Below are 22,960 nucleotides of genomic sequence, written 5' to 3' on the forward strand. Positions count from 1 at the left end.
AATAGTAATAGCAGTGTTTTATTTAGACACGCTTTAAGCTACAAAATTATTCAGCTCCAAAATTCAACGTGGGGAGAAGTGGCGAACGATTTTTGCCTGGAGCCCTCTATCTGTTACAGAAGTGGCGTAAATCTGCGACACAGAACTCTTAGCTTTACTTCCTTCCCAAAGGAAGCCACACTAAGGATCTTTTAAGGGGAGAAGATGGTTAAATGTGGTGAAAAAACAGTATATTTCCAAATAATTGTTCCCCTTTAAAATACCCTTCGATATGTTACATAAAATTTAAAACGCATTTATGGCCTTCTCGGCCGATATAACGCTCTTTTTAAAGCTCTGATGCACTGTGTTTTTAAATGACACTAAACTTTGATTAAAATTTTCAGGAAATTTAACTTTTAATTTATTTCCTTTAAAATCTTCTTTGATATGTGAAAAATGCCTCGCAAGAAGACTAATGGCTTCGTTGCCAAAAGTCTAGCCATTGTATACATCAAATTGAATAAGCATTCATGTCCTTCTCGGCTGATGTAACGCCATTTTTAAAGCTTTGGTGCACAGAATTTTTGAATAGCATTAAATGTTTATTACAATTTTCCGTAATTTTAATTTGTTTCGAGTTTTTTTCTTCAAAATACTCTTTGATATGTGAAAAATTCATTACATAAAATTTAATGCGCTCTAACAGCCTTCTCGGCTGCTGTGATGTCATTTCAAAGCTCTGGTACACAGGTAATATTAGAGGAGAAAAATTCGTTCCGGCTCCGAGGATCGAACCCGGGTCCTTGGTTCTACGTACCAAGCGCTCTCACCATTGAGCTACGCCGAAGTCCAATCCACAGCACCGGATCGGAGGCAGGCCACTATGGGAAAAACTCTGGAGGAGGGGAAGTATTATCTCTGCTGAGATAAGAAGTACATGCGCAGAAAGACGTAAACATTTTGCATTGAGGAGGAAATCGACCCGTACAAATTCGTCTCTTCTTATATTTTGATGATATTGAAGGCACCCATTCAGTTCGTCTCTTAAATATTTTATTCCTGCATATTTAAATTTGCAAGAACAACAGTTAAACAACTTGTACGGTATAGGAATCGTATCTGTTTCAGAACTGAAGCTGTACGGTATAGGAATCGTATCTGTTTCAGAACTGAAGCTGTACGGTATAGGAATCGTATCTGTGTGAAATGTTTCAGAACTGAAGCTGTACGGTATAGGAATCGTATCTGTGTGAAATGTTTCAGAACTGAAGCTCTACGGTATAGGAATCGTATCTGTGTGAAATGTTTCAGAACTGAAGCTGTACGGTATAGAAATCGTATCTGTGTGAAATGTTTCAGAACTGAAGTTGTACGGTATAGAAATCGTATCTGTGTGAAATGTTTCCGAACTGAAGCTGTACGGTATAGAAATCGTATCTGTGTGAAATGTTTCAGAACTGAAGCTGTACGGTATAGGAATCGTATCTGTGTGAAATGTTTCAGAACTGAAGCTGTACGGTATAGGAATCGTATCTGTGTGAAATGTTTCAGAACTGAAGCTGTACGGTATAGAAATCGTATCTGTGTGAAATGTTTCAGAACTGAAGCTGTACGGTATAGGAATCGTATCTGTGTGAAATGTTTCAGAACTAAAGCTGTACGGTATAGGAATCGTATCTGTGTGAAATGTTTCAGAACTGAAGCTGTACGGTATAGGAATCGTATCTGTGTGAAATGTTTCAGAACTGAAGCTGTACGGTATAGAAATCGTATCTGTGTGAAATGTTTCAGAACTGAAGCTGTACGGTATAGGAATCGTATCTGTGTGAAATGTTTCAGAACTGAAGCTGTACGGTATAGGAATCTTATCTGTGTGAAATGTTTCAGAACTGAAGCTGTACGGTATAGGAATCGTATCTGTGTGAAATGTTTCAGAACTGGAGCTGTACGGTATAGAAATCGTATCTGTGTGAAATGTTTCAGAACTGAAGTTGTACGGTATAGAAATCGTATCTGTGTGAAATGTTTCCGAACTGAAGCTGTACGGTATAGAAATCGTATCTGTGTGAAATGTTTCAGAACTGAAGCTGTACGGTATAGGAATCGTATCTGTGTGAAATGTTTCAGAACTGAAGCTGTACGGTATAGGAATCGTATCTGTGTGGAATGTTTCAGAACTGAAGCTGTACGGTATAGAAATCGTATCTGTGTGAAATGTTTCAGAACTGAAGTTGTACGGTATAGGAATCGTATCTGTTTCAGAACTGAAGCTGTACGGTATAGGAATCGTATCTGTGTGAAAAGTTTCAGAACTAAAGCTGTACGGTATAGGAATCGTATCTGTGTGAAATGTTTCAGAACTGAAGCTCTACGGTATAGGAATCGTATCTGTGTGAAATGTTTCAGAACTGAAGCTGTACGGTATAGAAATCGTATCTGTGTGAAATGTTTCAGAACTGAAGCTGTACGGTATAGGAATCGTATCTGTGTGAAATGTTTCAGAACTGAAGCTGTACGGTATAGGAATCGTATCTGTGTGAAATGTTTCAGAACTGAAGCTGTACGGTATACAAATCGTATCTGTGTGAAATGTTTCAGAACTGAAGCTGTACGGTATAGAAATCCTATCTGTGTGAAATGTTTCAGAACTGAAGCTGTACGGTATAGGAATCGTATCTGTGTGAAATGTTTCAGAACTGAAGCTGTACGGTATAGGAATCTTATGTGTGAAATGTTTCAGAACTGAAGCTGTACGGTATAGGAATCGTATCTGTGTGAAATGTTTCAGAACTGAAGCTGTACGGTATAGGAATCGTATCTGTGTGAAATGTTTCAGAACTGAAGCTGTACGGTATAGGAATCGTATCTGTGTGAAATGTTTCAGAACTGAAGCTGTACGGTATAGGAATCGTATCTGTGTGAAATGTTTCAGAACTGAAGCTGTACGGTATAGGAATCGTATCTGTGTGAAATGTTTCAGAACTGAAGCTGTACGGTATAGAAATCGTATCTGTGTGAAATGTTTCAGAACTGAAGCTGTACGGTATAGGAATCGTATCTGTGTGAAATGTTTCAGAACTGAAGCTGTACGGTATAGGAATCGTATCTGTGTGAAATGTTTCAGAACTGAAGCTGTACGGTATAGAAATCGTATCTGTGTGAAATGTTTCAGAACTGAAGCTGTACGGTATAGGAATCGTATCTGTGTGAAATGTTTCAGAACTGAAGCTGTACGGTATAGGAATCGTATCTGTGTGAAATGTTTCAGAACTGAAGCTGTACAGTATAGAAATCGTATCTGTGTGAAATGTTTCAGAACTGAAGCTGTCTCCAGACGTGGCGGGGGCCACCTTCATGGCAGCGGGCTCCTCGGCCCCCGAGCTCGCCACGGTGGTGATCGGCGTGTTCTTCGCGAAGGACGACATCGGCATCAGCGGCGTCATCGGCTCGGCCGTGTTCAACATCATGTTCGTGATCTCGGTGTGTGCGCTGTGTGCCGGCACGGTGTGCCACCTCAACTGGTGGCCCCTCATCAGGGACTGCTTCTTCTACGCCGTGTCGATCCTCGTCATGCTCTTCACTATCTCCAACGAAGTAATATCCTGGTAACGGCATTGTTTCAACTCTTTCAAATGTCAGCCTAGTCTTCTTAAATGAACCTACAATTTGGAGTCCACACCTGTGAAGTAACGGTTAGCACGTCTGGCCGCGAAACCAGGTGGCCCGGATTCGATTCCCGGTCGGGGCAAGTTACATGGTTGAGGTTTTTTCCGGGGTTTTCCCTCAACCCAATATGAGCAAATGCTGGGTAACTTTCGGTGTTGGACCCCGGACTCATTTCACCGGCATTATCACCTTCATCTCATTCAGACGCTAAATAACCTAAGCCGTTGATAAAGCGTCGTAAAATAACCTAAAAAAACAATCTGGAGAATTCGGACAATTTATCTTATACAGTCTTAAAAGTCTCCAACGCACCAACGGCGTAGGTTAGGGATTCTTAACATTTTTTGTCGAAGACCCAAGATCAACTAAGCAATGATTAACTTGCACGACCCATGGGTCTAATATGAAGTTAAACAATACCGAATAAGCAAGCTTAGAAAATACTACTGGGTGTTCATTTCAAAGTATGTCATGACGTCACTGTTGTGAGTCAGCGATTTGAAGCGAGTTTAAGCTTTTATGTCAGAGAAGTTGCCTATTATTCAAGGCGTTCAATCTGAACTTGAGAACATGTACGGTATAACTTGAACGTCGTAGCAACAGATGGCGGTCTGTACGGTATGTGTGCTACCATAACCTTTTTCGAACTGTGTTTTGCGCGGGCAAGTCGTACGCAGGGTATTTGTTATCATCGGTTGCGTACGGCAACATTCCACAACACAAATCAAATGCTCCGTGTCCATGTTGACCGTCGATGTTAATGTCAACAAATACGTAAGTAATCGTCTTAACCCTCTCCCCATATACCGACAGTAAGAAAAAAAACTCACCTCAGTATGTGTTTCCAAACCGTTCACATTCCTGCCACTACCGACGTTACCGTACGTATCGGTAGGGTACTCTTCAGAATGAACGCCGTAATTTGTAGGCAACTTCTCTGGCACACAGGTAATACACCTTTGCGGAAGTGTAGGAAGATTGAATTGTCTAGGGTCATCGGCTAGCTACATGACGGCATACAGCGAGTCATAACATACTTTGAACTGAACACGCAGTATATTACGACACAAGGTTGGGAAGTACTCTTTACAAAATCGAGGAAAAGTTTGAAAAACGAGCAAAGCAAGCTTTTCAGTTTCCGAGATTTTGTAATGCACTTCACAAACATGTACAGTAGAACCTCTTTTACCCGTGGTAATGAAGACTGGGCGGTTAATAGAAAAAATCGGATAATCCGTACCATAAAATAGTTTCATATGAAGTGCATATTGCAGTTTTGTAATTTCCTCCATAATGTTGTGTTTAACATGCTAGATAGTGGGCCAGAAGTTACTAATTTAAGTCTGGTTGTCAATGATGGGTTTATAAGGGCCAAGGAAATTCCTGTTTGTTGTGTTTGTTTCCGAAAAGATAGGAATAGTAGAAGTCTCCTGTTGCAGATTTACACTTTATCCTTGTTTTTCCTTAAATCGCGCACAGTTTTAAACCAATCTCGTATTCTGATGCGAAATGCACCACTGTTTCTCTTTTCCCGAAGCTCTAAATTATTTGCATTTTTATTTCGATACTTAGCAAAACACTTTTGACACTCGTGGAAGATATTTTGTATAGAAGATATAAAGTACGGGCACTCGAACAGTGGAACAAGGTCCAAATGCTGCACAGGTTTGCTATAAATTGTGAGGAAGTTCTTGGGAGCATTTCTTTGAAAGCAGGCAGTGACTATTTTACAAGATTAGAAAAAGCACCTTCAAGTAGCTGTTCTTATTGCCGGCAGTAGTACTGTGTAAGGGTAAAGACTTGTAATAATACACTCTAGAAAAATTAGGTACTACTGTAAAGTATAGTACTACATTTTTTCCGCAGCAAAGAAAGAAAGAAAGAAAGAAAAGGGCGAGAGAAAGGCAGTCGGATAATCCCCCGATCGGTTAATCGGATGACAGATAATCGGGGTTCTATTATATTGTACAGTATTTGCACGATCATATTTTTAAAATTGCAAATAGGTCTATAATATATTTTGCATTGAAAATTTCTAAATACACCAAAACAATGGAAATAATTAACAACATTATGACACCTTCCCCAGTACAAAAGCATACTAGAATTCGCCTACACAAAACCTAGGCGAGACCTGTACTTTGTTACGGCAGTGAGGCATGGACATTGGGGAAGAAAGACGAAAGCAAAATAACGGCCAATGAAATTAAATGTATGAGATATACAGCGGGATATACGAAATGGGATCACAAACTCAATGAAGATGTAATGAAAGAATTACAAGTAGAACCTGTAATTAATCACGTAAAACATTATCAGAGCAACTGGATAAAACATCTGCATCGCATGCGTAGAGCTAGAATCCCAAAAGTCATGCTCCACTATCGTCCAAACGGGAAGAGATCTCTCGGTCGTCCAAAGAAGCGCTGGATTGAAAATTCAATTGTGAAATCGTAATATAACCTAATACTTGAAGGGAAGAAGAAGAAGAAGAAGAAGAAGAAGAAGAAGAAGAAGAAGCATTGAAAATTTAGAGCAATATTATTCCAATGCCTTTGCAAAACTGTACTGTAATATTATTCCAAAGCCTTCGCAAAACTTCACTGTAATGGTAACTAAGTAACAATAAGTGCACTGTAATGGATCTATTTCAGTATAGTTTTATGTTATGAAGAATGGTTTCCCTAGCAACAAGTTTCTGTATCGGAATTCTAACTTTCAAGTTCTAACAACAATAGCTGTAAATAAAAAAAAAACATGATCGTGCAAAAAAATATATCGACTTGTAATATTTCCTAATAGGCAATTCATCATCATCATCATTATCATCATCATCCTGCTTGGGCTGATTACCTGGTTGGGTTTTTTCCGAGGTTTTCCCCGACCATAAGGTGAATGCCATCTCGCTATCACCAATCTCATAGACGCTAAATACCCTCATAGTTGATTCAGCGTCGTTAAATAACCAACTAAAAACATTGTCATCATCGTCATTATCATCATTATTAATATCCTGGCATGACCCAGTCAGCCCCTTTCCAATCCCCATAAGAATTGCCACTATGGCCATGTTTGGGTCGCCACGAGAGGTACAAACTATTATGGATTTCTCCACTATTACAATACTCACTGAAAAACAAAATTATATCTTCTGAAAATTGGAGAAAAACGAGTGAAGAAATTTCCAACTGATATTGAAGATGCTGAAGTTTTATGTAAGTTATTGTGCACAGAAAAAATGTTTCGTATTCAGTAGTGAGTAGACTATGCTTTACATCTCTCTTTGCCAAAATGGAGGGGACTCACGCACGCGCACTATGAGATTACTGATAACCAGGGGCGTACGCAAGGTGGGAGTTCCCGCCTTAAACTTTTTGAAAGAATGAAATATTTAGATTTGAGTTCCTCCCCCCCCCCCCCATAATCGTTTTCCCTTCTCTAATTTTTCACCGTCAGAGTAACAAAATCTACATCGACATAAGACATAATCCTCTTTCCCCTCCTGCAGCATAATCCCTGTACTTGGTGCTGTGACACGTTCGAATTATATCAATGCTATCTTTAGTGTATTTTCCACAATTTCCATCAATCTCCACCATGGATATAAAACAATCTCTGCTGATACCAATATTAAAAAACACACAAAGATAAAACTAATCTCATAAATACCTTCCCCTGCTAATAATAGTTTTTCTTGTGTGGTTACAATTTTTTTTTGCATCATGATAAAATAATTCCATTAAAATATTGATAATAATTTTTTTAATCCTAATACGGTTACGTTTCGCATTTCCATGCATGTTTGAAACAATTTCATATGACATGTGACCAAGTTATAAGAATTCAGGTTATCAGTATTTAACTGTAATAAAATTTATCCTATACTTGAATGCAATGCGAAGTTCTTTTATGCTGAGCTTTCATTTCAAAACCTCCCAGTCTAAATTTATTTATTTATTTATTTATTTATTTATTTATTTATTTATTTATTTATTCATTCATTCATTCATTCATTCATTCATTCATTCATTCATTCATTCATTCATTCATTCATTCATTCATTCATTCATTCATTCATTCATTTATTTATTTATTTATTTATTTATTTATTATTTTGCTAATAGTTGTAACATAAATATAATATATAAAGAAAAACTTTAGCTCGCCCCTGAAAGAGTAGAACTCGTGCTCAGGGGCGGATTCCTGAATTGAAATTAATAATTATACAATACAATTTGTCTTATGTCTACTGTTCAATTATAGTATACAAATTTAAATTTACAATTTTTTAATTTTTATAAAATCCATACATAACTTTTTAAATTTAATACTAGAACTATTAGAATTGACAAGATTAGGATATTTAAATATCCAAGCCTAAATTACTACTATGATTAAATACTGTAACAGTGTTGCATTTTGGTTCAAACAATCTTAAAGAATTCATAATTTTTGTTTCATAACTATGAGAATACAATTCAAAATTATTTCGATTTTTATGTATGAATTTTATTAATACAATATAATAAATTTGTCTTACGTTAAGTACATTAAAGTCTAGAAACAAATTTTGAGATGGAAAATCAATAGGTTTATGAAGACATATTTTAATTATTTTCTTCTGTAATAAATAAAGTGGTTTAAAATTGGATTTAAATGAGCTACCCCATCCTATAATTCCATACATAATTACCGATTGAAATAAAGTTAAATATATTGTACGTAATAAACTTATTGACAAGTAATTCCTTAATAAAACAAAATAATATACTATTTTACGTAATTTATTACAAAGGTAATTAATGTGTTGGTTCCATTTTAAATGATTATCGAAAATTATGCCTAAATACTTAACTTCAGAGGACTCTTTAAATAATCGGACATTTACACTGTATAAGACAACAATCAGAATTATGTAATTTAATACTTAATATAGATGTAGGAGGTTTGTTACATTTTTCAGATACTGAGAATGAAATAATTATGGTTTTATTTTCGTTGATAGAAAGATTATTTATGTCAAACCATTTTTTTATTAATTTAAGTCCATTATTTGAATTATTATATGCATTATACCAGGTTTTTCCACCAAAAAGTAAAACTGTGTAATCTGCATAAGAATAGTGAACTCCATTGTATTGTTGTAAGTCAATTTTCAATAAGTCATTAATATATATTAAAAATAGAATAGGGCCTAGAACTGTGCCTTGGGGAACACCTATATTAATAACTATTTATTTTAGTGAAATTTAATTTAAAAAAAGACACGTCAATTTAGATACTGAGTGGGAAGTTTAAAACCAGTGTTACCGGTACTTAGACTGGAAAATTTCGATATTAAAATCCTGTATAGAAGTACAGATAGTTCCTACGCAGACCAGTTCCACTCCAACCTCTTCCTAAAAGAATCTTTGTCGGGCAGTGTGCAGTCATATGCCGACATACGGACGGGTCCGTGCATGCTGTCGTACACAGACCGGTCCCACTCCAACCCTTAAGCCTCGTTCACATTTTTCAAGTAACTGGAATTCAAGTCACGTGATTTTAAGTACCTAAATTCAAGTCGCCGTTCAGACATATTCAAGTTATTTTGTTTTCAAGTAGGATAAAATGGCGTCCATGGATGTTGTGCAATTAGGGATTTCTGTAATAGCAAGTGTCCGTGCCAGAGAAATGATAAATATATTGAAGGAATGGAAAACGCGTTGTTCAGTCTGGGTTAGGAATTAGATTAGTAAGAGAAATACACGACCATTGACCATTACAAATAGAATAAGTGAAATCTTCAAGCAGATTTAATAATTCTTATTGCAAATGTAATAAAACATAAAGGAGTCTGATTTACCATAATTGAAAATGATTATCTTGAAGCTGTTACAGTTCCCCCACAAAAATCTATCAACCACATTGAACCATGCCAGTTTCGGCGATAAATGTCATCCCTTCAATCAATGCTCTTCTCTTCTTAATCCCTCTTATCTTCCTCACTTCTTTTCTATCTACAGTTTAATGGTTTTTATTGTTTTTCATAGGCTATCTCATCTGTGTCCACGTTAAAATCTCTGTTGTTCAATTCTTCAATGAACTCTTCCTTTCTTCGCAGCTTCCTTTGCATTTCTATTACGAAACTTTGCAGTTTCTATAATCCGCAGGCCTTCGTGAATTTTATACAACTTCAGAAACTCAAATATTTGGTCATTATTTCACTTACTGATGTTTTCTATTATTTTTACGTTCCCAGTAGAACTGAAAAACAATCAGCTGTTAATTTAACGCTCTTAAAACAGCTGTTAATTTAAATTCCCGCTCTTTTCTCCTTGAATTCAAGTTACCAAGTGACATTCACACTTTTCAAGTGTCCTTTCAAGTCAAGTAAAAAGTAGAAAGGGATCCAACTTCACTTGAAACTTTAATTCAAGCCATTAATTGATTTCAAGTCAACTTGAAACATAGTTCACACTTTTCAAGTTCGTCTTTTCAAGTTACTTGAAAAGTATGAACGAGGCTTTACTGTTTAGCTTCCTCAGGCCAGGCACTCCAAACTACCTTCATTAAGCTGACAGAACATCACTACCTGGGACTGATCTGCATAGGAACTCTCTGTACATTTGCAGTTCATGTATTAAAACTTCTTCAAAAGGTCTCTTCACTGTTAGATTTGGCACGTTTATTGTTGCTGGACGGACAAAGTTATTATTCCACGTTATTCCTGTGTTCTGTCTAGGCCAGAATCATTATTCATGCTACTCATGTACGTGGGCTACTGTGTGGCGCTGCACTACAACCCCAGATTGGAGCGGTGGGCGCAGACACTCCCAGTGCCATGTCGCCAACCTTCGCCTGAAGAAGAGTCGGCATTAGTATCGTACAGACACCTCGAAGAAGACCGCTCGCGTCGGCCTAGTTACACCAGTCCACCACCCAATTCAGTGGACAACAAGCTCAACTTCAACACTGAACCAGGTTAGTGCTGACTGCCTCCGTGATCTGCTGGTCAGCAGGCTGGCTTCAAGATCTGAATGTCCCAGGTTCAATTTCCGGGCTCGGCTCTCGGTGAATTTTTCTTGAAGAAGAAAAATTTCCTGAGTGTCTAGAGTCTGGAAATTTGTATGAATGTGAGTGTGCCGGATTAATATTAATTAGCCAAGCTTCAAAAATATAAAATACAATATATCAGGACTCTCGCTGGGCAATAACCTGAACACAAGTTTCAGCGTTAACAACAACGAAGAAAAGAAAACAAACAAACAAACGTGGACAGTAACAATGGAGAATTCTTTCATAAAGGGTATGCAGTGTTTCTTCTGAGTTAAATATTCAGTTGTTTCCTATTTTCTTCTTGCACAAACAGAAAATTAAGTATTATCCCACAAATAAGACATAATTCCAGGAAAAGATATTAAACGAAATGTTTAGTAAACAATGAAGGCTTTGTAAGAAATTTTCATTCCCGCACTTTATCAGTACAGTACCGAAATTACTGGAATTGCATTACTTACTTACTTACTTGCCCTCACATAAGCCCGCCATGGGTCCGTATCCTGAGCAAGATTAATCCAGTCTCTATCATCATATCCCACCTCCCTCAAATCCATTTTAATATTATCTTCCCATCTACGTCTCGGCCCTCCAACTAACACTCTATATGCATTTCTGGATTCGCCCATATGTACTACATGCCCTGCCCATCTCAAACGTCTGGATTTAATGTTTCTAATTATGTCAGTGAAGAATACAATGCGTGCAGTTCTGCGTTGTGTAACTTTCTCCATTCTCTTCTAACTTTATCCCTCTTAGCCCCAAATATTTTCCTAAGCCCTTATTCTCAAACACCCTTAACCTATGTTCCTCTCTCAAAGTGAGAGTTCAGTTTCACAACCATAAAGAACATTATTATTATTATTATTATTATTATTATTATTATTATTATTATTATTATTATTATTATTTCAAATATTACGTGGGACTTATTAGACAAAATGCCAGACTTCGGAAATATAACGGCAACAATACATTGTAGAGTGAACTGCGTATCTGTATGACCATTATATAAAAATCGAGTGGCTAGTGAGTGCTTTAACAACAATAGTCTTATATACCGGTATGCAGGGATAGGGATACATTTCGCAAGTTTGAATCGAGATTTAGGAATTCAAAGAGAAAGCAAAACGAGAATCAATCACTTTACAGAGCCAGAACCTTGCTTATGCGAGAATTTCAGTAACTTGTTTCTCTTTCAAATTTAAAATCATGGATCCTGGTACTGAAACCTTTAGACATGGTCTAAAAATGTAAGTAACTGTTAACAGATCTGAGGGAAAACCCATTTCTTATTTTGCCTTAAAATAGAAGGTACCGGTAGGTGAAAACTGCTTTTAAAGTATATATATATATATATATATATATACATCAATTAAATTGAAGCACATAAGAATATTAAATGGCGTTTGTAAAAGGCTTAAAATGGCTGTCTCATTGCAGTAGAAACTGTTTACTAATAAATAATTGATTAAATGGCGATCTTACTCGTGTTAATTATGTAAGCATGTGCGGCTTACATAATTAACACGAGTAAGATTGCCATTTAATCAATTATTTATACTCAAATGTTAAAAGTAGTGTACGAAAGATTCAAAATGTTTACTAATGTATAAACTGTGATTACTCATGCCTCAGCATAATGTACACACAGGTAGCTTCCCAGCAGATAAAGAAACAGGAGCGCTGCCACAGCAGACTCAACAAGCAGGCCTCGGTGTTCCGCCACCAGTTCCACCACCACCAACCACTGCCGATTACTACAAAGCTAAGGAAAGTCGTTCTGCAGGAGAAGAAGAAGTCTCACCATTGGTGAAGCCGACGGAAGGGGGCATCTGGGCCCAAGTGTCGTGGGGTGTCACGGTGCCAATACATGCTCTGTGCCGAGCCACCATGCCTGACTGCAAAAAAGAGCGTTGGCGACATTGGTACCCCTTCACCTTCCTAGTATCCATGATATGGATATCTTTCTACTCATACATCATGGTCTGGATGATCACAATTATAGGTGAGATCATTATGACAATAATGTCAGTTCTGGCATATTCTGTATCTCAGTGGCGGCTTCTCAAGGGGGTTGCAGGTTTGTACACCCCCCAGTAATGTTCCTAATCTCCCGGCTTTGTTACTATTAAAAATATAATTTTATTTGACAATTTTCATTCATGACTATCTGCAGCTGGCGTCTTGTTTTGTACGTCTGCAGGAGTTTCCGAGCCTTTTGGTTTGCAAAGATGTTGAAAACCTAGGGAAGGTAGTTCATTGAGATGTCCGGCTATGCGGGGACAGGGGGTTAGAGGCGTGGTCTACTGTTTTCCCCATTGAGGACGGTTTGTCACACTCCCTGACATGGACACCAACGTCAGTGTAAAAGAAACTAAATTCACTGGGAAAGTATCTGTTTCAACTAGACATTTGTCCGAAGTAATAAGCATGAAAAATGTATTCATTCCGCTTGTGCAACGAACAGTCGCATATTACTTTCTCAATCTACATGCACACAAACGGCACAATACATAAAGGCGCTTGTATTTTGCTTTAAAGTTGTAAGAGTTGTCGTTCTGACAATAAGTGCTGGTATCTCCTGACAGCCTACGAAAGCTGCATTTGAATTTTATGAACGGAAACGTTGCACTTGGTACTTGGTAGCATTCTGATGACGATTTTGTGCTCAAAGCCTCAAATGTTTTTCATGAGGATAAATCGCAATATATGTAGAGAGCTCCGCCCACGACCCCTTCCAATTTTGGACTTTCTGTATAAATAGGTATGCTTGTATTTACTCATTTTACTTATTAATTGCATATAAATTAGCTTTATATGTATACGCCCTCAGGTATACACGGTTTTAAACTTTAAAGTAAAGTATGTTTAACTCCTCTTCGATATCCATTGTGCACCACCATATTTTCAAACTACCAGCCACCACTGCTGTATCTTTCAATTAACCTATGTTTGCTTTCAAAGTAATGTTTTATTCCATTAACGTGTGTTTGTGTAGTTCTGTTCCTATTGATAGTTTCAGTTTTACTTTTTCTTGACAGTATTCTTACATATCGATGGCTAAGAAGTGACACCGCATATCTACAAAAATGGTCATTTAGTTTAGCTACACTACGGGTATTATTTAGATCATCATCATCTTCCTAACAGATAATAGTCGTAAAAAGAACTGTTCCGGTCTACAAAATTTTCCTTCTATATCTTCACAAGGGACCCTAGTGATCTTTCTCCTGCTGGTCTGTAATTGAAGACTGCTCGAGGGATCCTTGTTCTAGACAGACACTTGGCATGACAATGCCAGTTATCTTGGCATCAGTGTATGTACTGGAGTACTGATTCCTTCTGAGTTCTTGTAGGATGTCTTCATTTCTTTTGTGATCCCATTTGGTATAGCCAGCTAGTCGTACATACATTATTATTATTATTATGTTTACAAAATTGGACAGTTAACTAATATTTTGTCCTCGAGTAGAAGATCTTGCAAAACAGAAACATACATGAAATGTTCGTCTATTTTGAGAAAAATTAATTTTTAAAACGGTTACTATGATGTACCGAAGTACACATCGATGGCTCAGAACGAGACTGTTACAACTCAAAAATAGAGATTTTTCAGTAGAGCCATTTAAAGTTTTCTATTGTATATGGCAAATTAGAGAATCATGGCACAACAATGTGCATTTATGTCGCACTAGGAAATTTTTAGAGTTTTAACACTTTCACATAGCATAGTTCTCAACTCAAGTGTTCAAATGATGGTAATAACTCAAAAAGTGAATTTTCTGAGTTGTAACAGTCTCATTCTGAGCCATCGATATGATATTTCCGTGCAGGAATTCTGTGTTATCATATGATGAAGGATGGATAGAACAGTGATTCAAGATGGCGCTCATCCCGTCAGATCTCAGTCACTTAATCACTCGTAATGAGTGCACCTCTGTACATAGTGCGTTGGACATTGTGCCACTGTCACATATTCTGTGACACAGTGCATGAGGGTTGATAAAGCGTCAGCACATAGAGCTGAAAACCCGGGTTCGAGTCCCGATGCCGGAGAGAATTTTTCTCTGTTCTGTCCATCCTTCATCATATTAAAAGAAGACGCCAAGCATGCCCTCGTGAGAACAAGAAGAATTTTTACAGTTCGTTGCATCCTTTTCTAAATGCTAATATTTATTTTGAATTCTACATGAGTGATTCCACAAAGCTACACTGTGAATTCACAGCAGTGTGTTGGCGTGCAAGAGGGGATTGTCTCAGAAACAAACAGCAAACCTTCATTACCATTTTCAATACATAAGAAAAGTACCTACGTAAAATTATAAGAAAATGTATATCATTTTATGACGGGTCTATTGTAATATCTGATATAGGCTACTCCATATCATATTTGACAATTTTTTTTTCAACAGGGAGCACCCTAGGAATCCCAGACACAGTCATGGGGTTGACATTTGTAGCTGCCGGTGTGAGTGTCCCAGATGCACTCTCCAGTTTGGCAGTTGTCAAGGAAGGATATGGAGACATGGCAGTGTCCAATGCTGTGGGATCCAATGTCTTCGACATACTCATCTGCCTGGGCTTGCCTTGGTTCATTCAAACAGCCATCATTGCACCAGGATCGCATGTTAATGTTTATAGTAAAGGTAAGTAATTTTATATTTAAATGAATAATGCAAGGTACTCCAAAAAAAAAGTAACCGAAATAATTTAATAACATTTGTATACATAGCAAAATACCTGCCAATATCGTACAACTATATGTTCTATATTATGTCGTCCGCCACTATGTATTCATACAGGAGAATGACGTGAGAATCGTGGGACCAGTATTAAAAGCGAAAAGAGAAATAACGGATATTATTTCTACCCCAAATCATTCAAAATTGTAACACTCAAATAAGAAAAGTCAACGACCCTCTCACAGATTATTAAAAATCACGTACAGTACTCTGATTATGCTTGGTGGTTTGGGACAGCCAGGAGAATGACAGGTAAGACTTTTAAATTAAAAAAATAATAATAATTATATTTGAAATTTTAAATAAAGATACATGTGTAGGGACAGAAAAGTTGTCTAAATTTCAGGACAAAGTAAAACTTTTTAATTCATCCACTACCTTACCCAGTAGAGACTGAAGATTCAAAATAATCAACCTACTTGCAAATCAACCATCACCCTAGCATCACACTGATCCCTTGTTACTTTGTGCTTTCATGAAAATCATCTGAACTACGTGGAATGGGTGTGAAGTACTGTTCCACAAAAACGCATCACACAAAGACAAATCAAGACATTGTGCAGGATATGAAAAGCCTAAGTGACTAGAAATGAACCGATTGGGACACATCCGTTGGAGTAGGCACCCATTCCCTTGACCAGTATGAGTGGTTGTCCCATCTTGTTGAAACACTTGCTTGTCCATATCAGGATTGTTTAGCTCACAAAATATTTCGAAACCCTCTGAAAACGTTCAACATTGAGCTAAAACTGTCCATTTATTCCACCGCCTCATTCTGAATTCGCACGTTTACCTTCTTTATTTTTATTCCTATGACCATGGTCTTTGTGTCGTTTGCATATTTTATCTTTATCCCATACTGCTCACAACTGTCAGTTAGCTCCTGTAGCATAGCTCTTACTGTAATCTCCTACTGCCATATCATCAGCAAATCTTATGAACTTTATTCTCTTCCTCCTACTATTACTCCTCTCATGTTCTGAGAACAGTTCTTCACGAAATCCTCCAAGTAGATGTTGAACAGGGTAGGTGATAAATGGCATCCTTGTCATACTTCTCTCTATTCAACTTTCCTCTGACATTCCTTCTCCTATCCTGATTTTGACTCGCTGTTTTATATAAAGATTACTGAATAGCCTTTTCTCTTTCCAATCCATACCAATTTTCTTCTAGATCCCCGTAAATTTATTCAATCCACTCTGTCAAAAACCTTTTCCATGTCCACAAATAGGGTGCAACAAATGACATTAAATAAAATTAGAAGACATTATCTTGGTATTTCATGAAGAAACTGAGAAAAACTTAGAAAGTTTCAGACAAGACTAGGTATATATTTTATTTTAATGTACCGAAGTACATATGATATTTCCATGCAGATATTCTGCGTCATCATAGAATGAAAGAGTAATGGAACGGAGAAAAATTCTCTCCGGCGCCGGGATTTGAACCCGGGTTTTCAGCTCTACGTGCTGATGCTTTATCCATTAAGCCACACCGGATACCCACCCCGGCATCAGACAGAATCTTCTCAGATTAAGTTCCAACTCTTGGATTCCCTCTAGTGGCCGCCCTCTGCACTACGTCATAGATGTCTATGAACGTAGGACTGAAGTCCATACATGTGCTGAGGTGCACTCGTTATGAGTGACTAGTTGGCCGGGATCCGACGGAATAAGCGCCATCTTAAATCACGAAGTGATTTACGCATATCATATATATTTTATTTTAATGTACCGAAGTACATATGATATTTCCATGCAGATATTCTGCGTCATCATACGATGAAAGAGTAATGGAACGGAGAAAACATCAGCACATAGAGCTGAAAACCCGGGTTCAAATCCTGGTGCCAGAGAGAATTTTTCTCCGTTCCATTACTCTTTCATCGTAAGACTAGGTAGGATAAATTAACAAGCTAATTAGAATTACATCACCAAATCAGTCTTGATTGTGACAAGTATGCCCACGACAAATGCAGATTAAAGTGAACTAATTGGAAGTTAAAATAGTGAGGCACTAAATGGAATGTGGCGGAGGAGTAGCCTATGTGGTACCGTAGCTATTTTCTCCGAAATAATGAATTGCTATCAGTTGTACCTGGATTCATGAATGTATTGCGTTTTTATTTTTTCAGGTCTTACATATTCTACTCTCTCACTGCTTTCAACAGTTTTATTTCTGGTAGTAGCCACGCATCTGAATGGTTGGAAATTGGATAAGAAATATGGAATTATTCTAATGGTATGGTATCTCTTATTTATAACATTTGCTAGCTTATATGAGCTCAATGTGTTTGGAAACCTCAACCCACCAGAGTGCCCCAGCAACTACTAGGAATTGTTGGATATTACCGCGCCTGTTGTTATAACCTCAACTTTTCATAAATTTGTCCTTCAAAGTAGATTGACGCTGATTTTACCTACTTGTCTGTTCTACAGAATATTAGTCTGAATTATGTTTTAATTTAAGAACTTATGACAAGTTCAGCACAGATTAAGAAGTATATATATATAAGCCTGTTTTAAATAGAGGTGACAATTAGTCATGTTTACATATAATGAGAAAACAATGACAAATATTACATCATGAACCATTTTTAAAGAAACTGAATGTTATTTCCTTCGTATGGCTAGTTCAAGTTAAAAAATAAAGCAAGAAAGTTCTTAAATTGTTTCATTCGAAAGTGTAAATAACAGAAAGTAGGAATACAATATTGAATGTGAACTGAATGAAATCTAGTCTTAGTGTTCTTGTCCGGTTTACATTATGATCTGCAATAGAGCTCACATATGTTTGCTTTATAAAATGAAAGCAATTGTGACAATAAATGTGTATGGCTTTTCTCGTAAGCAGCTTTGTTAAAAAGTGTAATAAATGTGGAGTACCGTATTAAGTTTACAGTATTATACTATAATTTTATTACCGGTATTTATGTTTTATACTGTACCTTAATAGTTTATAATTACTGATGAACTATTAAGTTGTTTAATTAAATAAATAACTTAACAATTCATGAGTGATTATTTAAGTGTTAAACGAATGTACTTATTCAAGAATGAAGAATTTATACTTTTATAATTTTGATTCATAATTATAATTCATTTAACTTACAATTCTAAAACTTGTTATACAAATAATAGAAATTGCTTGTGTCCACAAAGGTCAACAAGCCTAATCCGTGACGATGTTAAGCTTCCTATAATATTGTAACTTAATAAATCAGAGGATTCTAATTGTAATCGTTCAACTATTTCATTAACAGCCATGAATTTACGAACATGTAGACTTGTGTCACTTCTTCACTGACTAAGACATGACTTCTTTACTTTTGTTAAAATTAAGTTTTCTATTTTTCAAAAGAAAATGTACTATACTAAGCTCGCTATTAATGTTACTACATTTCCCGTTGGTATTACTTTTAGTACCATATCAAGAAATGGATTCGGAACCCCTAAAAATCTGTGCTTCAGTGTCTGACCATGACAATATCTTTGAAAAATATTGAAGTGCAAGAGGTCAAATGACTTTACTGTCAAACGCTTGGCATTAGAAAACAACAACTTTTCGTACCATGTGAATAGTTTTTCAACTTACTCATTCTTTTAAAGACATTTAAGCTGAACTGTATTTACAAAGAAATACGCAGTTTGTATGATGGAAATTTCAAGTAATCCAAATTCAGTGTCAAAATATCCTCATATAGTCTAAAATAATACTGCCAATCAGTTCAATTGCTACATTAAAAGAGATTGCTATATCGGTAGCTCTGAACATTACAAATTATTACTATTACCATAGTTAGATATAGGAACTTAAAAAAGAAATATGGGCTCAATTTACAATAGGTTTGTTCCAGCAAGCAATTCAGAATGTGTTCCAAACTAATACCGTACCGGTACTTCTTTCAACGCATGCACCATTTGTGTATGATGTCAGAACTAGTTCGGGATTTTATGTTGTTGGAGTGTTTCTTTAACTGTTCTTTCACGATCTTCGGAGTTTCTTCTCATATTAAAATTATATTCACCTTCCGAACTTAATTCGTCATAAAATATATCACTGTCACCATCCAAATCACTCATGATCGACTATTTTTTTTATTTTAACTTGCCTATTCTCGAAGCATTTTAACCATAACTTCAGATTAAACCATCTGCGCATGCGTCAACAGTTCAGAATTCCCAGTTCTTCTCTTAATCAAGAACCAATTTCACTCGTTCTGAAGCATATTGGAACAGGGAACTGGGAGTTCAGTATCGATTCGGAATCAGTTCTAGTCTTGTTGGAACACACATTGAGCTACTGTGCATGAGTAACCGTTCAAAATCGATTCCAAACCGTGCTGGAACAAACCTATAACCATGCTTGCCCTGGAGCCAAGATGATGGATTTTTAGGTGGGGAAAAGTTTTTTTTAGTTCAGTTTTATGTTGTGAAAAAGTAAAGCCATTGTACTCATATCGAAGATTTACTTCATATAAAATATAATATCTTTCGTCACGAATAATGCGAAAACTCTTTGTTTATGTGTTTCATCAATCTGTTCTCAATTCAATTATTGGTAATAGACAACTGTAGAAAAGGAATGTACGTAACAGTGATTATCAGAGGTCTAATTCAAAGTATTCTTGCACAGAATAGAACGGGTTTCTAAGAAGCCACATTTTCACTTTTACTTTGAATCTGTCTAGTGACACTTCCTGTGCTTCTTGCGGTAACATGTTGAACATCCTACAGCCCGAGTTATAAGGACTACTTTTAACTCTAGATAGTCTGCAATATAGTATGTCTAGTTTTTCATTATTACGAGCAGGGGCGGCTCGCCCATAAGAGCTGCGGAGCTGCAGCACTGCCTGCTTTGTCAAGAAAATAAAAATAATTTTAATTTTAATTTGTAGAATAATTTTTTATAGCTTTTCTTAAGTAAATTGCTTTATATTTTATCTGGCCTGGAATATGTAGGTACTATTATCTGATGCATAATATTTTTCGCATCGACTGTATTGGAATTGACACTGCATTCAAAGTCGTCATGGGATCTGCAGGGTGGTCAGCTCATAGAGAGTGTGTCTTGCTTGGTCAGGGGGTAGAGAGGTGAAGGGAAGCAGAGGGAAACTGCCGCTGTTTAAAACCCATATTTCGCTGCAGTGGCTTGCAGAGCCAGGCTACAAGGGAAGATCTTTCCTCCCCTCCCACACCGCTATTGTAATGCTGCGTCAAATGGATTATCTATTCCCTTGAAACTTACTGACAAAATTTTTATTTTCTCTTCACATACTTATTGTTGTAGAATCTTATCGAGTTAATATAATGAAATTAATATCCTCTTTTGCCTTATTATTATATATCCAGCCTCCTTAACTCAAAATGTTTGCGCAAGTTGAATCCTTTTGATATAGCATGTAAAATACGAAAGAGACCTCTTTCCAGTTTTAGAAAATTGTTGACCATCAGTATGTCCGAGTGTTGCTTTGTTGTGACATCTTAGTACCGTAACTTAACCAGTGCAAATGTGCAAGCATGAGTGTGTGTGAATTACAGAATATTAATTTTTCTCAACTTACCCTTGCGGAGAAGATTGAAGTGAAATTTGTATATACCAAAATCTACTGCAGCGCCCCCAATCCACAAGTTCACGAGCCGCCACTGATTACGTGTATTATACTCATGTTTGTCCATCCTACTGGTGAAATTATAAAGATTTTTCTTTATGTACAAAAGGAGTTCGAGAATATATTCAGTATTAACAACTGTTAAGATGGTCTCCGTACAAACAGTGGTTTACAATGTGATGTGCTTGGTACTTCTGTGATAATTCTTACTCCTTTTTTTCTGAATTAGTAGGACTTCATTCAGTTTATTACTGTTTCCCCACACTAGTATTCCATACTTTACTATGCTATGAAGAAAAACCAAAATAAACACTTCTCAGGTACTGCCTGGGTAGGTCTTTGGGACTTAGTTTATCCCGCATTAGCTGTAGGCCTTAACTGATTATAAGGACAGTTTTACAGTAGAAAAGTACCATGGCAGGGTTCAATGAGACCATAGTGATGTTCTTTATTTCGAACATAGCTTCTGTTGCGGCTGCAGCTCTGTCCTGTATGTGAATGCGGTACCTATGGCATTGTTGTTGGTTGTAGGGTGATCCCTAAATACTGGAAGGAGTTGACAATCTCAAGTGGTTGGTGCTTGTGCAGTGTTGAGTCCTCTTTTGCAAGTCGGCCCCCCTTTCTAAAGACCATGTGTATTGTCTTCCTTTCATTTATGCATAAATGATTTTTGTCTGCCCTTTCTGTCAAAGCATTCAAGGCTCTTCGAAGAGCTTGTTTATATAGCAATACAAGTGCCATATCATCTGCGTTCATAAGTAAAGTTGTTTCCTCCGATGACATCAGTGATGTCTGATGTAATAATGTTGAACAGGAAGGGGCTGAGAGGGTCACCTTGAAGAACACCATTTATTAACACATATATGGTACAATAATGGATAGACAGATAAATTTATTCGTCCAATAGATCGATCACAATGATATAGGACATGTCAAGACAAATAAGTACCAGTACCGTTTATATATATATATATATATATATATATATATATATATATATATATATATAGTATGTACAAATATATATTAAAATAGACATGAAAATACACTGAAATAAAACATAAGAAAACATATAAATTCATACAATGACCGATACTTATTTTTATGGCATCGTAAACAAATATAAGTTACCGTACATTAAACAGCAAAAATAATTACTAGGCCCTAGATCTAGTTTAAAATTTCAGTAGTCCATGCACACATTTCCATAACATCTAATCATATAAGAATTCATCTATAGAATAAAGGTACGATATGTTTCAATAGCTTTCTATTACTTGTTTCTTGAAGCTGTGTTTGTTTTTATTTCCTTAATGTTTGTCGGTAGTTTGTTATAAATTTTACTTCCAATATTTAACAATTTTACCAACACGAAGAGGCTCTTTAAATATTAATCAATAATTTCATATTTTTTATAACATAACCACAAAACCTGCCTATACTAAGAATAACAACATTTAATAAACAAAGATTATAAATAGGACACGGTACTCTTCAGTGAAGTTAAAATATAGTGACGTGAACTTCCAGAGCTATGGAACTTCTCAAATTCAACATATATGTGTACAAAGCAGATAAAAGTTCAGAAAGTGAGGTGACAAGTGGAATTTCCATCATACACTTTGCTAATTTATACCTACCATTAACGAAATAGCATTAAATATGTGATTATTTATAATGACTCCTCTATATACTGCAAAGGCAGCATGAGACAAATTAAATTAAATTGCATCCAGTGACTTCAATTGAAGAATTGAACGGCTGATTAGAAATATGAAAATGCCAATGCTATTAAGATCCATACATATTCGACATTTTATGTGCATGTCGATGTCTTGACTTGTTGCTCATATACCGGTACGTATTCATTGGTTTACGTAATTATCCTATGGATTAGCCTACTGAGATCCATAAAATG

General features: G+C 36.4%; 1 protein-coding gene across 2 annotated transcripts in view; it reads left to right on the forward strand.

The window, feature by feature from the left end:
* Positions 1-19,788, forward strand: part of LOC138697538 (probable sodium/potassium/calcium exchanger CG1090) — a 171,817-nt gene extending 152,029 nt beyond the window's left edge. The window contains exons 5-9 of one of the 2 annotated variants that reach the window (XM_069822860.1): positions 3,299-3,587; positions 10,373-10,611; positions 12,341-12,694; positions 15,102-15,335; positions 17,566-19,788. In XM_069822860.1, coding sequence (XP_069678961.1) covers positions 3,299-3,587; positions 10,373-10,611; positions 12,341-12,694; positions 15,102-15,335; positions 17,566-17,765 — 1,316 coding nt within the window. In that variant the 3' untranslated portion in view covers positions 17,766-19,788. The remainder of the gene's footprint in view (positions 1-3,298; positions 3,588-10,372; positions 10,612-12,340; positions 12,695-15,101; positions 15,336-17,565) is intronic. The other variant, XM_069822859.1, reaches the window with a different exon arrangement.
* Positions 19,789-22,960: the final 3,172 nt, after the last annotated feature.

The sequence above is a fragment of the Periplaneta americana genome, chromosome 4, assembly GCF_040183065.1.
Source record: "Periplaneta americana isolate PAMFEO1 chromosome 4, P.americana_PAMFEO1_priV1, whole genome shotgun sequence".
Taxonomy (NCBI): domain Eukaryota; kingdom Metazoa; phylum Arthropoda; class Insecta; order Blattodea; family Blattidae; genus Periplaneta; species Periplaneta americana.